The sequence below is a fragment of the Natrix helvetica genome (assembly GCF_964273705.1).
Source record: "Natrix helvetica genome assembly, chromosome: 6".
In the NCBI taxonomy this organism is placed as follows: Eukaryota; Metazoa; Chordata; class Lepidosauria; order Squamata; family Natricidae; genus Natrix; species Natrix helvetica.
Window position 1 is genome coordinate 80,350,314 of NC_138553.1, and position 15,668 is coordinate 80,365,981.

A 15,668-nucleotide genomic window follows, 5' to 3' on the forward strand; every position below is an offset into this window, starting at 1 on the left:
TATCTATCTATCTATCTATCTATCTATCTATCTATCTATCTATCTCTATCATCTATATCTATCTATCTATCTATCTATCTATCTATCTATCTATCTATCTATCATCATCTATATCTATCTATCTATCTATCTATCTATCTATCTATCTATCTATCTATCTATCTATCTATCTATCTCTATCTATCTATCAACTATCAACTATCTTATCTATCTATCTATCTATCTATCTATCTATCTATCTATCTATCTATCTATCGTCCATCCATCCATCATCTATCTATCTATCTATCTATCTATCTATCTATCTATCTATCTATCTATCTATCTATCTATCTATCTATCTATCTATCTAATCTATCTAGTTATTTCCCAGACAATAACACAGCCCCACTCACGCGAGCCTCCTTTTAGGTATTTACGGTCCCACCCGCGAGAGCCTCACCGTGAATGTCATGGGCGCTAATGCACACATGCGCTTGCCTCTCCCACAAATCTCCAGCAGGGCGAAAATGGTCTCCCCTGGGCTCCGTAGGCCCTCCGGAGGCTGGAAACAGACTCATATCTGGCCTTCCAGAACTTCCGGGAGGCCCGTTTTTCTCCCTCCCTGAGCCTCCACGCGGGCCCTATAATTACCTGGCATCCCAAACGGGCCGCATGGGAACTCCTGGGAGGGGTGGTGGCAGGGAAGGAGAGGGGCAGGGTGGGTGGGGCGGGGCAGGCGGCAAGGCCAGCCAGGGGTGGGATTTGTGGTTCTCCGAACTAGGCAGATTCCCGAAACCGTGCGAAGCTGCAGCAGCCCCCCCCCCGCCTCTTTCTCCTCCCCTCCCTCCCACTCCGGGCTGCCAACCCAGAAAGATTGGGGAAATCTGGGCTAGAGCGTGTCATGGGTCACGTCTACCAAAGAGAGAGGGGCTGGCTGCCAGAGAAACCAAAGACGAATGCGGAGCTTTGGTTTCCAAGGAAACATCTTTGGAAACGGGCCTTCAAAAGTGGTCCTCCTCCTTTTGGGTTCTTGATGAAAAAACAAAGCGCATGATTTAATTCGCTGGTCGCTGACGGCAATAATGAAATTAATGGATTAACAGGAACAGATGTCTCAGGTTCTGGATGCCATGTTTGAAAAGCTGGTTGAAGGAGGAGAGCACGTCATTGATCAAGGAGACGACGGGGACAACTTCTATGTCATCGATGAGTAAGTATCGAAAGGGTATTGGTGTGCAAAAGGGGTCAACTCGCAAAGCATCCCTGGCCTGCTCTCGAGTTGCCATAGGGGAGCGGGGATGGGAAACCGATGAAATGGCATGGCAGCCAAAGACAGAGGCACGTTCCAGACTTATCTCTCTCAAGACTGTATCCCAAGGTTACTTACAGCGGCCGGAGGGGAGTGATCGCTACAATCCCACGAAATTGCCCTGTTGGCAAATGTGATTGATGACACACCCTGGGGGGAATAGGGGTCATGGTCGGGGCCGTAAATTACGTGGGGTCAGAGCTGGCTTCACTTGTGAATGTGCCGACATGAAGCTCCTAATAAATAACTGGATTTCTTTTGAAGCTTGGCTCGAGGCTCATAATTTAATTAGGGCATCCGTCGGAAGCCTGACAAAAAACTGATACTGCAATATTGCAAGTTGTGTAATACAGGGAGCCCTTGACTTACAACCAGTGGCTAAAAAACCACTCAAAGCTTTGATGGACCTTCCTCAGAGTTATTTGTGGCCTGTTTTCAAAGTTACGACAGCCGTGCACACACCACCTCTATTACGGCTGTAAGCCAAGGACTGTCTTTCTGTGTATGTTGCAAAGTTGGTAAACCTTACAGGGAGTTCTCCCCTCAAAGTTTGGTTGTGTGGATTTAATACTTTTTAACAATGCAGATATTGCCATTTTCCAATGCTGGCCGTCACATCTGGGTTCCATTTTGCGCTTTTCAGAGGGACTTACAATATCGTTGTGAAATGCGACGGTGTCGGAAGATGTGTTGGCACCTATGACAACCGAGGGAGTTTTGGCGAATTGGCTTTAATGTACAACACACCTCGAGCGGCTACTATCGTTGCTACCTCTCCTGGCACCATTTGGGGTTTGGTGAGATATTATTATTTCCTGTTGGGTCCTTGGTGCTCTCTGAGCTGGGAGGTTTTCCTTGCAGACGTTTCGTTACCAAACTAGGTAACGTCATCAGCGCCTCCATAAACGATTCAAAGCAAGTGCAAGATTTTCTAAATCATCACCAACTTTTAACGACCCCATAATCCCTTGTGGGGTGAAGTCTGGGCAACTGAATGGAGCTAGCGGAGTGTTTACTGGCCGGATGCCCTTCCTGTTGCGGAGTTATATTTAGCAGATATACCATATTTTTCAGAGTATAAGACGCACCAGAGTATAAGACACACTAAGGTTTTGAAGAGGCAAATCTAAATTTTTTTTTTGCACTCTGCAGACCTCCCAAAAACGGCTTTTTTTTTTTTTTTAAAAAGGGCATGAATAGCCTTTAGGAGACTTGTAGAGTGCTCCTGGGGGATGCCCCCCCCCAAATGAGCAAATACGGTCCGTTTTTCGTGAAAACGGCCCCATTTTCTGTCAAAAAAAGGGTATGCATAGCCTTTAGGAGGCTTATAGAGTGCTCCTGGGGGCTGGGGAGGGGCGTTTTTCTCTCATTTCTGCCCTCCCCAACCCCCAGGAGCATTCTGGAAGCCTCCTAAAGGCTATGCACGGCCATTTTTGTGAAGGGGGCAGGTTTTCGGGAGGCAAAAAAATGCTGTATTCAGTATATAAGATGCACCCAGATTTTCAGCCTCTTTTTTGAGGGAAAAAGTTGCGTCTCATACTCCGAAAAATACAGTATTCTCATTGTATCCAGAGAGAGAAGTATCTGCCTCTACCTAGGATCGAACTCACAGCCTCCTGATTGCGAGAGCTCCACCTCTAGGCCACTGCACCACTCATCCATGCCCATAATTCAATATGGCTCCAAAACAAGGGGAGAGTTTTGCCAGCTTCACTACTGTGAGAAATGACAAAATAATTTGAATACAGAAGAGCCCAGATATGGGTGGGTTTATGTGTTTGTTTTGTGTCACAGAATTGTTCTGACCGAGGCTTCCCCAATGAAGCAAACTCCTTGTCCTGACAAAATCCCTTTTTATTAATTGACTGTGAATTCCTCTCATTCACATCCAGCAAAGTCTTTCGAGGGAGGATTTACAGTCACAGACCTTAACTGGCTTGGAGAGCTGCCAGGCCGATCTCTGCAACACTTGGCAAGGAGTCTCGGAGAGTCACAAACCAATGAAGCAAACGGTCTCCTGCAAACTCCACTCCCCTTTCGCTCCTCTTTTATTCCCTCTGGGAGGGGCCATTGATTGTCCACCTGTAACTTTACTCCATGAGCACTCCATGGGAACAGGCTCCAGTTGTCTTTCTGCCCCACTGAACTCTGACTCCAAAGGCATCTGATAACTGTCAAACGGTCCTGGCCCCCTCTCTGCCTCCAACACAGAGCCCTCATCAGAGCCTTCCCCCGACTCCAGGACTGGCCCATCTTCCTCCCCAACCTCCTCACTGTTCGACTCCGCCACCAGCTCCGCTGGTGGGCCACAACAAGAATCAACGACGACAGCCACAGCTGTGCGGTCAAAACCCTGCCCCATTACCACACTTAGAAAGGGTGGAAGTTTCAACCCTAAATTGTGGTTGCCATTTTGGCATGTTTTTTTTTATTTTACACTCGCAGATGCCCCTCCATTCGGATCTGTTATTATCTGGAGCTAATTGCAGCTTGTGTGCAATCAGCTCCAGATATTGGAGAGCTTGTGTGGGAGAAAGAGGATGAGAATAGTTCCTCCCTAATAGTTCCCAGAGTATATGCTTTATAGTGCAAGCAGTCTGCTTTAGCTTGGCAAGATTCTGTCTATAGGTGAGGTACAATAAAGGAACATACTTAGAGAAGCTGTACAGAGATACCTTGTTACTCAATTGCTTTGAAACTCATCAGATTTGGTACTCCGCGCATTTTGACATGAAACTTTTGCTCCAGTATTCATTGTTTGTTTGGTATTCAACGCACAAGCTAGAAGTTGTTGCTGGGTGCCTTGTGACTCACAACATTATTCCTTACGGGAAAAAGATGTTTGTTACTCATCGTTTTTGATACTTCTCATGCCTCCTGGAAATGATGAACGACGAGTACCAAGGTACCACTGTATCTTGATTTTTTGAGCCTGACACTCAACTGAGAATTAAAACAATCCACTGAACATGGTTAGGCTTACACACATGTGCAAATACACATCAGGTTGTACCACCAGAGCATGTACCACCCTCTGCCAATGAAAAGACTGTTTGCGTTGTTGTGAATATCACACTTTTAAACTATTATTTATGTATTTTTCCCTTTTTCTTTTAGGACAGAGTAACATTTCGAAGAATCATTGTGAAAAACAACGCGAAAAAGAGAAGAATGTACGAAAATTTCATTGAGTCGTTGCCCTTCCTTAAATCTTTAGAAGTAAGTGCAGCTTACCAGAGATATTTCAGTCATTTTGTGCAGAATGGGCTGTTTGATGTCAAACAATAATGGCATATGTGCATTTACAGATTTTCTAATATAACCGACCTTCATATTAATTAATTTATTGTCATTGTACGTAGATACACAGTATACCCATACAGCGAAATTCACATCACACCCAGAGACCAGGCCTAACACACGTGGCGATCCCCAAACACACACACACACACACACCAAAAATTACCCACCCCTAAACCACCCAAGCAAATAGTGATGTCCAATAGGTCACTGATGGTGGCCCTTTTGTTCATTGTTGAGTGAAATTATAGCGCTGGGATAAAAGCTATTCAGAAGACGTGTGGCCTGAGTTTTAATTGTTCCGTCTCTTCTGCCAGAAGGCAACAGTCCAAAAAGATTGTAAGCAGGATGGGAAGAATGTCTGAGAATGTTATGCAGCTTCCTCAAACAGAGAGATACGAAGATGTCATCCAGGGCTGGTAGCTGGAGCCCGATGATATTCTGGGCAGATTCTCTGAGAGCTTTTTTGTACACTGCAGAGCTGCTCCCATACCATGCAAGAATGCCGTATGTCAAGACACTCTCAAGGGTGCTGCAATAGTAGGATAGAAGTAGATGCTGAGATAAATTTATCTTCTTCAGCATTCTCAGGAAGTACAGCCTCTTCTGTGCCTTCTTCACAAACATGTTAGCATTCATAGTCGATGAGAGGTCCTCCGAGATATGCTGTATTTTTCAGAGTATAAGACGCACTTTTCCCCCCCTAAAAAGATGTGGAGACTCTAGAAAGAGTGCAGAGAAGAGCAACAAAGATGATGAGGGGACTGGAGGCTAAAACATGAAGAAGGGTGCAGGAACTGGGTATGTATAGTTTGATGAAAAGAAGGACTAGGGGAGGCATGATAGCAGTGTTTCAATATCTCAGGGGTTGCCCCAAAGAAGAGGGAGTCAAACTATTCTCCAAGGCACCTGAGGGTAGAACAAGAAACAATGGGTGGAAACTAATCAAGGAGAGAAGCAACTTAGAACTGAGGAGAAACTTCCTGACAGTTAGAACAATTAATCAGTGGAACAGAAGTTGCCTCCAGAAGTTGTGAATGCCCCAACACTGGAAGTCTTTAAGAAGATATTGGATAACCATTTGTCTGAAACGGTATAGGCCTAGACAGGGGGTTGGACTAGAAGACCTCCCTTCCAACTCTGCTATTGTATTGTATTGTATTGTATTGTATTGTATTGTATTGTATTGTATTGTATTGTATTGTATTGTATTTTAAAAGAATGTGGAAATGTTGGTGCTCCTTAATACACCGAATACAGCCATTTTTGGCCTCCCAAAGCCCTACTCCCTCATCCCATTTTTGCGAAAAACAGAGGCGTTTTTGCGTTCCCCCAGCTCCCAGCAGCGTTCTTCAGGCTTCAGCAGGGCTGGGGGAAGGCAAAAATGCCCCCGTCTCTGAAAAACGTGCAACAAATGGGCCGTTTTCCTTAAAAACGGAGGTGTTTTTGCCTTCCCCCAGCCTCCAGCAGCAGTCTGCAGACTTCAGCAGGGCTGGGGGAAGTCAAAAATGCCTCCGTTTCTGTGAAAAACAGCCTGCTTTCTGCAAAAACAGTGTTTTTTCCTTCCCCCAGCCCTGCTGAAGCCTGCAGAGTGCTCCTGGGGGCTGGGGAGTACACAAACTTTTTTTCTTACTTACCTCTTCTAAATCTTGGTGCGTCTTATATACCAGTGCGTCTTCTAGTCCGAAAAATACGGTAAATTCCCAGACTTTTAAAACTACCAACCCTCTCCACCTCCTCGCCATTTATGTACAATGGGAAATGTACATCTCTCTTCCTCCTGAAGTCAATTGTAAGTTCTTTAGGGTTTTTTTAGTGTTGAGTGTAAGATTATTTTCTTTACACCACAGTCTCAGCCCTTGTACTTCCTTTCTATAAGCAGACCAGTGTCGTGTCGTCCACAAATTCATATAATTCAGTTCTGTTGTTTGTGACGGAAAAACAACTTGCCTTTGTAAATCATACCTGTTTTTATCATCGAGGGCTAACGGAGCCAGAGTAGCTACTCCTGATTGAATCTCGGGAGGTTGTAACAACAGGTAGTCCTCGAATTACGACCATAATAGAGCCCAACATTTATGTTGCTAAGCGAGACATTTGCTCAGTGGATTTTACCCTATTATGACTTTTCTCGCCACAGATATTAAGCAAATCATTGCAGTTATTAAGTTAGTAACTCGGCTATTGAATCTGGCTCCCAAATCAACTTTCCTTGTCAGAAGGTTGCAGAAGGTGATTACATGACCCCAGGACACGGTCATAAATATAAGTCGGTTGGCAAGTGTCTGAATTTTGATCACATGACTGTGGGGAGGCCGCAACAGTCATAAGTGTGAAAAACGATCATAAGTCAGTGCCATTGTAACTTTGGACAGTCGCTAAATGAACCGTTGTAAGTTGAGGACTACCTGTATAGACATAGATGTATCTTGATCCTGGCGAATAAATATTTCTTAATGTGTATCTCTAAATATATGCTAAACTTCCATCTAGTGAATGTTGTACGGTCTGCCCCTTTCTCTTAGGAACTTGCATTATTGTAGTTTTATTTTCAATTGCTAAATTCCAAACTTAATTGCAAAAAAAAAACACCATGCAAGTATTTCTCTTAGAGTAATTTCTACCAAAAAGAATAAACGTACCTTCATTTTTCAACTAAATTGCTGTGGCTTTAATGTGCCTTAACTGAATTTCTCCTTCGTTTTCTAAACGTAAAATATCAGCAGACTAATCCATGTTTGCCACCTTGACTCTTCATATTTTTCTAAATAGACTCTTGAATATATTATGATGACTATACAATAATACAATAGCAGAGTTGGAAGGGACCTTGGAGGTCTTCTAGTCCAACCCCCTGCTTAGGCAGGAAACCCTACATTCACTTCAGACAAATGTTGGGGCATTCACAACTTCTGGAGGCAAGTTGTTCCACTGATTAATTGTTCTCACTATCAGGAAATTTCTCCTTAGTTCTAGGTTTCTTCTCTCCTTGATTAGTTTCCACCCATTGCTTCTTGTTCTACCCTCAGGCGCCTTGGAGAATAGTTTGACTCCCTCTTCTTTGTGGCAACCCCTGAGATATTGGAACACTGCTATCATGTCTCCCCTAGTCCTTTTTCTCTTAAGCTAAACATACCTAGTTCCTGCAACCGTTCTTCATATGTTTTAGCCTCCAGTCCCCTAATCCTCTTTGTTGCTCTTCTCTGCACTCTTTCTAGAGTCTCCACATCTTTTCCACATCGTGGCGACCAAAACTGAATGCAGTAGATCTAGATCTATTAGAACATGGGTTCCGAAGTGGAATTTAGCATGACATTTGAAACCAATGTAAAAAAATAAAAATGAAAAGCAAAACTTTGGAACCTATTTCGGAGCGCAGCTTCAAAACAAATTAAGAGTATCACAGCATGTAACAGCAATAATGGAGATTTCCATTACATTGGTGAGATCAGAGGTGGGTTGCTCCCTGTTCAGCCCGGATCGGTTGAACAGGTAGTGGCAGCGGTGGGAGGCTCTGCCCACCTGCCCGCGCAGAAGTGGCGCACGAGCGAACCGGTAGTAAAAAAATTGACAACCTACCACTGGGTGATGAAATATGTGTGTATATATGATATGAAACGTGTGTGTATATATATTTACAAAAACTGTCTTTATTTTCTATTTAAGCTTTCTGAACGTTTGAAAGTGGTGGATGTGATAGGTACCAAAATATATAAAGACGGGGAACAAATAATTGTTCAGGTAATTTACTTCATTGTTCTACATGTTTATTATTCTGTTATTCTCTAGTTATTTAAAAGCACAATGACTTATTGTTATAAAGGAGGCAAAACCACCTGAAAAACAATGATCAAAAGCTTTTCTTCTCTTTCCTTTTTCATGTCCCTCCCTTTTCAAAAAGAGATAATGATGATGGCATTCCCTAACACCTGGATTTTCAGAAGGTAGCTTATCCTAACTCTCTTGAGTTAAGAGATACTAAAGGGTGGTTGAGGCACAACGTAGTTTAACTCACCTGTAGAGAAACTGTTAGACCTACCACAATTTAAACCTCTTAAAAAAAACTTGGCTCCATTTGTTGAGAAAGGTATAGTTTACGTTAGAACTTCTGTTTATATACAGCACTGCAGAACAAAGAGTACAGTCACCATGTGCTTTACTGCTCAACTGAAACACGAAACTCTACTTAGAAAAAAAGAGCATAGTGTATATACCATAGCTCCAAACTTGTAAGCACTGCTTCTACTGGCTGAATACTACTGTAGTTGTTGAATAGAAGTGTAATTCCAACAATGAATTCCAACAGTTTATTAGAGATCAAGGGCATTGCAGTAGTGCAAAGCCAGAACTGAAAATCACACACCAAAATCTCTAGCATTTCCTTCCCTTAAATGTCTCTCATTGCCCAAAGCAGAGTAACCAATCAGGTTAAGGCAAGATGTTTTCATAACGGTCAGTCCAAGTATAGTTTGGCATGCGGCCCCTTCCTTCTTCCCGCTAGGTGACCTTGAGGCAGCCCCTCAAGGTGATAAAGTACTTACTTTTGTTTCCCCAAGCATTCCCCTTTCTTTCTTCCCCCCCCCCCCAAAGTTCATGGCAGTCTGTTACCGCTTAGCAGTGAAGCACAAAAGTATAAGACAGCAACGTTTTTGCTTTTTCCCTTGAAAAGGCTAGACAAAATAAACTGTATTTCTCTCAGCACAAATCTTACAAATACAGGCAGTCCTCGACTTACAACTGTTCATTTACTGACCGTTCAATGTTACAACAACACAGAAAAAAGTGACTGCTGACCATTTTTCTCACAAAATTGGGCAGCATCCCCATGCCCACATGATCAAAATTCAGGTGCTTGGAAACTGGTTCATACTTACGACCATTGCTGGGTCCCAGGGTCATGTGATCAGCTTCTACAACTTTCTGGCCATCAAAATCAATGCGAAATCCAGATTCACTTCACAACTATGTTGCTCACTTAACAAATGCAATGGCTCACTTAACAACTAGGGCAAGAAGAGTCGTAAAAGGGACCAAACTCACTTGAGAAATGTTTCACTCAGCAGCATAAATTTTGGGCTCAATTATGGTCGTAATTCGAGGACTACCTGTAATTACCAAATGACTAATTTGTAGAGAAGGCACACTTCTGAATACTTTTTATTCAGTGCCTGCTAAATTTCTTCCAAGCGCCTACAACAATATTACTATTATTTTATTTGTACCGTTTCTGAGAATTAACCGATCGATTGATTGATTTAGGGATTTTTTTTAAAAAAAGTTTCTACTTAAAAAACAACAACACTGGAATTATTAAACAATTGTCTTTTATTTTTTTTATTATTCTCAACTACCTGTAGGGAGACACGGCTGACAGTTTCTTTATTGTCGAGTCTGGAGAAGTGAAAATTACGATGAAAAGAAAGGTACCATCCCTCAAGAAGTATTAAAATGGTTTTCAGTTGACTCGGTTAGATCAATGCTGATTAAAAATAATGTACTAATAATAAATAATGCATTAATTTATTGATAAAATCATTTACCAATTAAATCGGCGGTGGGATTCCACATCTTTTCCTCCCGGGTCTATGTGCATGCACACTGCACTCAAAGACCGCCTTCGATGTCAGCACTGGTGAGCTGAGCTGTCATTTAGCTCAGCTGAAGCGCAGCAATCCGCTGTCCCGCGTAAATCAGCTGAGCTAAAAAACAAGGGAATATAGGACAGGGAACGGCGGGGGCGGGAGGGCAGGGCCAACCAGAGGTGATATTTGGTGGTTCTCCAAACTACTCAAAATTTCCGCCAGCAGTTTACCAGAACTGGTGCGAACTGGCTGAATACCCTTCTGAATTAATTTTTTTTTAAAAAATGGATTTTATCTTGGCTGTACTGAGGTAAATGTTGGTGTGTTTTGTTTTATTTTTACTTCCCAGGGCAAACAAGACATAGATGGAAACGAAGCGGTGGAAATCGCCCGCTATACCAGAGGGCAGTACTTTGGCGAATTGGCGCTTGTAACGAACAAACCTCGAGCTGCCTCGGCCTTCGCCCTTGGCACCGTCAAGTGCTTAAGTAAGGCAGAGGGCTTGCATTTTGGAACCTAAGTTTGTTTCTGGTTTGGGGTAGATTTTTTTTAATTAAAAAAAGTCAACATAGCAATTTTTTTTAAAAAAAAAACACGTTTATACAGAAACAAACGAAGCAAACGAGATTGAATATCAGAATCAGAATAGAGCTGGAAGGGACCTTGGAGGTCTACTAGTCCAGCCCCTGTTCAAGCAGGAGACCCTATACCATTTCAGACAGGTAGCTGTCCAGTCTCTTTTTAAAAACCTCCAGTGAAATTTGATCAATCAATCAGAATAGAGCTGGAAGGGACCCTGGAGATCTTCTAGACCAGCCCCCTGCTCAAGCAGGAGACCTATACCATTTCAGATAAATGACTGACCAGCCACTTTTAAAAATCCTTCAATGGTGAAGCACCCACAACTTCTGGAGGCCAGCTGTTCCACTGGTTAATTGTCCTCCCTGTTAGGAAGTTTCTGCTCAATTCCAGGTTGCTTCTCTCTTTGGTTAGTTTCCAACCATTGTTTCTTGTCCTGCCCTCTGATGCTTCGGAAAATAAGTTGACCCCCTCTTCTTTGTGGCAGCCCCTCAAATACCGGAATACTGCTACTAGGTTCCCCCTAGTTCTTCTTTTCTCTAGACCAACCAAACCCAATTCCTCCAACCGTTCTTCATACGTTTTAGTCTCCACTACCGGATAAACTGCCCGGATATTTATTTATCCCAATCCTCCTCCCATGAACGTCACCACAATTTCTAATATTGGATTTTCCCCCTTACCAGAGGGAGCCCCCTTGTGGAGTACGGTGAAGCCGTTACCATGGCAACTCCACAGCGCTGTACAGTAGAAGCCATTTTATGGAAGTACGGTAAAAGCCATTTTAAGGCACAACAGGCTGTAGCTTAACAGAACACACACCCCAAGGGGTGTTAGGGGTGTCTTACCCCCCACAATATTTGTTTCCAGAGAGTAAGTCATCTGTGTACCAAGTTTGGTTGAAATTGCTCGAGGCGTTCCAGAGTTATGCTGGAACACACACACACACACACACAGCCTTTTGTGTGTGTGTATGTATGTATGTATATGTGTGTGTAAGTATGTTTTCGTAGATTTTCATGGGTGTAGGTGTGCTGGTCTTGTATTCGGGTCTTCGGGTCTTTTCCCGTGTATCTCAATCTTACACGGGAAAAGACCCGAATACAACAAGACCAGCATACATATACATATACATATACATATACATATACATATACATATACATATACATATACATATACATATACATATACATCATATACATATGCATGCATGCATGCATGCATGCATGCAAAGATAGATAGATAGATAGATAGATAGATAGATAGATAGATAGATAGATAGATGATAGATAGATAGATAGATAGATAGATAGATGATAGATAGATAGATAGATGATAGATAGATAGATAGATAGATAGATGATAGATAGATAGATAGATAGATAGATAGATAGATAGATAGATAGATAGATAGATAGATAGATAGATAGATAGATAGATGATATAGTGTCACAACCCCTGGTATGCCCAAATATGGGAGGGAGCATACTGCTTCCCTTTTCTGTCTTTCGGCTCACTCCAGGAGACCATCCAGGCAGAAAACCATCGTTTATGTTGCCTTTGTTACATTTGTGTTGCATTTGTGCTGATAAATAATTACACACACACACACACACTTACTTACAACTTCATAGAATACATTTGTCCATAGAAATAATTCACTTTCTTGCCGTCCCCGTGGTGTATCTGCATGTAATTTCTCTCCCTTTAATATTTTAGTTATGGATGTACAAGCTTTTGAAAGGCTATTGGGACCTTGCATGGAAATTATGAAAAGGAACATCGCCAACTACGAGGAGCAACTGGTGGCTCTGTTTGGAACAAACATGGATATTTCTGAGCCCAGCGCATGAGGAAGGGAGCCACGCAACCTGTGTGCAACTAATAGCACAGTAGTGGTTAGTCCACTGACCACACCTCTTATCTTCCTATAGATGCTAAGCATTGTTCTTGGTTTTGCAGGGGCTTCGATTCCTTTGCGCCCCTGCCTCAACTATTTTTATTTGCCTTGTTTTCTTTTGTACAGAGTCATTCAGATTTATCGGTACGTGGAACAGACAGGTTATTCGATAGGCCCTCCCTTAAAAGCTTTCGATCCACCGGCATTTCAGCTTTCCAAGAACATCAGGCTCAAAATGCCTTCAGTGGCAATGCACAACCTTCTACAGGTAGTCCCCGACCCACGAGAGTTCATTTAGTGACCTTCCAGAGTTAACAACGGCACTGAAATAGTGACAGGATCATTTTTCACACTTAACGACCATTGTCATGGGGTTAACATTCAGATGCTTGACAACCGACTCACATTTATGGCGGTTGCAGTGTCCCGGGGTGTGTGTGTGTGTGTGTCATGTGACCACTTTGCGTGGCCTTCCGGCAAGCAGATCCAACTTATTTAACAACTGTTGTTACTAATTTAACAACTGCAGTGATTCGCCTAACAAGCGTGGCAAGAAAAGTCGTAAAATGGGGCAAAACTGACTTAACGACATAAATCCTGGGCTCAATTGTGCTCGTAAGTTGAGGACTACCTGTGATCTCGGTCATCCAGGTCATGGTTGTCCCAAATGTGCTTTTTCAAAAGTCAACTGGACTTTTGTTTTTTTCCTGAAGATGTTTCGCTTCTCCTCCAAGAAGCTTCCTCGGTTCTAACTGAGCCGAAGAAGCTTCTTGGATGAGAAGCGAAACCCCTTCAAGGAAAAACAAAAGCCCAGTTGCCTTTTGAAAAATCCCCTTTGGGATATGTCATTTAGGAAGTCCAAGATACACAGTATTGCAATGTAAAGATACGTGCAAAGCGACGTCTTTTTTAATTTTAACTTGTCTAATTGCGAGTCGCTTCCTGAAATGAACAGGTCCGGGAATAAATCTCTTTCTTTTAGCAAAAAGCCAGTGCCATTTTCAGAAATCAACGCCCAGATTTCATCTGAGCATCTCTTAACACAACATTGCAGAAGTTTTGCGGGTCAAACCCGTTCCAGTTTGACTACGGGGGGTTGTTTTGTGTGTAAATTATCCCAAAACCTCATTTGGAAGGTACAGCAGGAATAAATAAATTTTCATTTTTGTCCACATGTCCAATGAATGTGAATAGGTTACGGTTGTTTAGGGTACTCGAGTGCACGAACGCGGTCTAGGAGAATTTAGATTGTACGTACTTTGATTTGAATCGGTATTCAAGGTGGCATTTATATAAAGATTTAAACAAATGTATTTGAGGAGGGGGGGAAACGATGAAAGCATGGCCTTCTTGTGTTCTGGGTAAATTTCATGACCTCCGTCTGGTCTCCGTCTGTCCGATTATTAGTCCTTTTTTTACACCAAGAATGTTTTATAAGATTTCGTCTCGTCTCGATGAAGGACGCTTGTATACAACCCTTCCAGGATGTGGGAGGTTTATGATGATGCTGTATAGTTTTTCTCGCTGTTGTGCTTAAACTGTGGGATGTACTGTTTTCACACCTGAGAACCATTGTTACCTGCGCACCGGTGAAAAGGCAAAAAAATGATTTAATAAGGGGCTCATTGTCGCATTTTAACAGGCAGCGTTCGCCCTTGAATTGAGCAAAACTCCTACTACACAGATACACCCAGTAGTATGATTTCAGGGAATAACACCCAGTATCAATATGGAAGGTTGACCTTGGTTGCCTTTTGAGGCTGTTCTTCACTGTCCTTTCTTAGTTCTTCCTAGGGGGTTCCCGTCTAATTACAGGTAGTCCTCAGCTTACAACAATTCACTTAGTGACATTTCGGAGTTACAACAGCCCTGAAAAAAGGGACTCGTGACTGTTTTTTTCACACTGATGACCGTTGCAGCATCCCCAAGATCATGTGAATAAAATTCAGATGCTTAGCAACCGACTCGTACGTATGACGGTCGCAATGTCCCGGGGTTAAGTCGTAAAATGGGTCAAAACGGACTCACGGTTTATGATGGTTGCAGTATCCCCTTTAGTGACCGTCTGACAAGCAAAGTCAATGGGGAAGCCAGATTCGCTTAACCAACTGTGCAACTAACTTAACAACTGCGGTGATTCGCTTAGCGACTGTGGCAAACAAATGTCATAGCATGGGGCAACGCTTGCTTAACCACCGGAAATTTCAGGTTCATTTGTGGTCACGAAGCGAGGACTTATAATTACAGGGTCTAACTTTCACTTTTGACTCTATCAATCAGACTGTCCAAATTTAACTAGATTGGTTCAAAATTACCACGAAGGAAAGTAGAGCTTATTTCAGTCTTCCTTTGGGGAAAAAAAAATATGTTAATGCATATTCTTTTAACAAAATGTAGTGTTGTTTAAAACAGATGGCATGGAGTTTCTTCCTTCTTGCCTGGAAGGAAAAATGGTATTTGCTATCAAATACAACGGATGGTAATGTAAGAGAATAATAGAAGGGAATAACCTTCCCTTCTATTAACTTTGGAAGGGACCTCAGAGGTTTTCCAGTCTAACACCCTGCTTAGGCAGGAATCCCTATACCATTTCAGACAATTAGTTGTCTAATCTCTTCTTAAAAACTTCCAGTGTTGGAGCATTCACAACTTCTGGAGGCAAGTTGTTCCATTGGTTAATTATTCTCACTGTCAGGAAATTTCTCCTTAGTTCTAGGTTGCTTCTTTCCTTGATTAGTTTCCACCCATTGCTTCTTGTCCTACCCTCAGGTGCCTTGGAGAATAGCTTGACTCCCTCTTCTTTGGGGCAGCCCCTGAGATATTGGAACACTGCTATCATGTCTCCCCTAGTCCTTCTTTTCATTAAACTAGACATACCCCAATTCCAGCAACCTGTATATTAAATAGTTAGCAAATTGGGAAAGTCCTTATACGACAGTATTATATAATTTATATCATACAGGATGATATAAATGTGACAACATTTTTATATAATTTTCTTGATAAAAGTATTA

The 15,668-nt window shown here is 42.4% G+C and overlaps 2 protein-coding genes across 2 annotated transcripts in view; one reads left to right on the top strand and one right to left on the bottom strand.

Annotated features, from left to right (window-relative positions):
• Nucleotides 1–13,821, top strand: part of PRKAR2B (protein kinase cAMP-dependent type II regulatory subunit beta) — a 49,004-nt gene extending 35,183 nt beyond the window's left edge. The window contains exons 5-11 of the mRNA XM_081958010.1: nucleotides 1,086–1,192; nucleotides 1,935–2,088; nucleotides 4,409–4,510; nucleotides 8,258–8,332; nucleotides 9,949–10,014; nucleotides 10,523–10,661; nucleotides 12,474–13,821. Of these exons, the coding sequence (XP_081814136.1) occupies nucleotides 1,086–1,192; nucleotides 1,935–2,088; nucleotides 4,409–4,510; nucleotides 8,258–8,332; nucleotides 9,949–10,014; nucleotides 10,523–10,661; nucleotides 12,474–12,607 (777 nt within the window). The 3' untranslated portion in view covers nucleotides 12,608–13,821. The remainder of the gene's footprint in view (nucleotides 1–1,085; nucleotides 1,193–1,934; nucleotides 2,089–4,408; nucleotides 4,511–8,257; nucleotides 8,333–9,948; nucleotides 10,015–10,522; nucleotides 10,662–12,473) is intronic.
• COG5 (component of oligomeric golgi complex 5) overlaps nucleotides 1–15,668 on the bottom strand; it is a 312,215-nt gene that overhangs the window by 138,318 nt on the left and 158,229 nt on the right. The gene's annotated exons all lie outside the window — the stretch shown is intronic.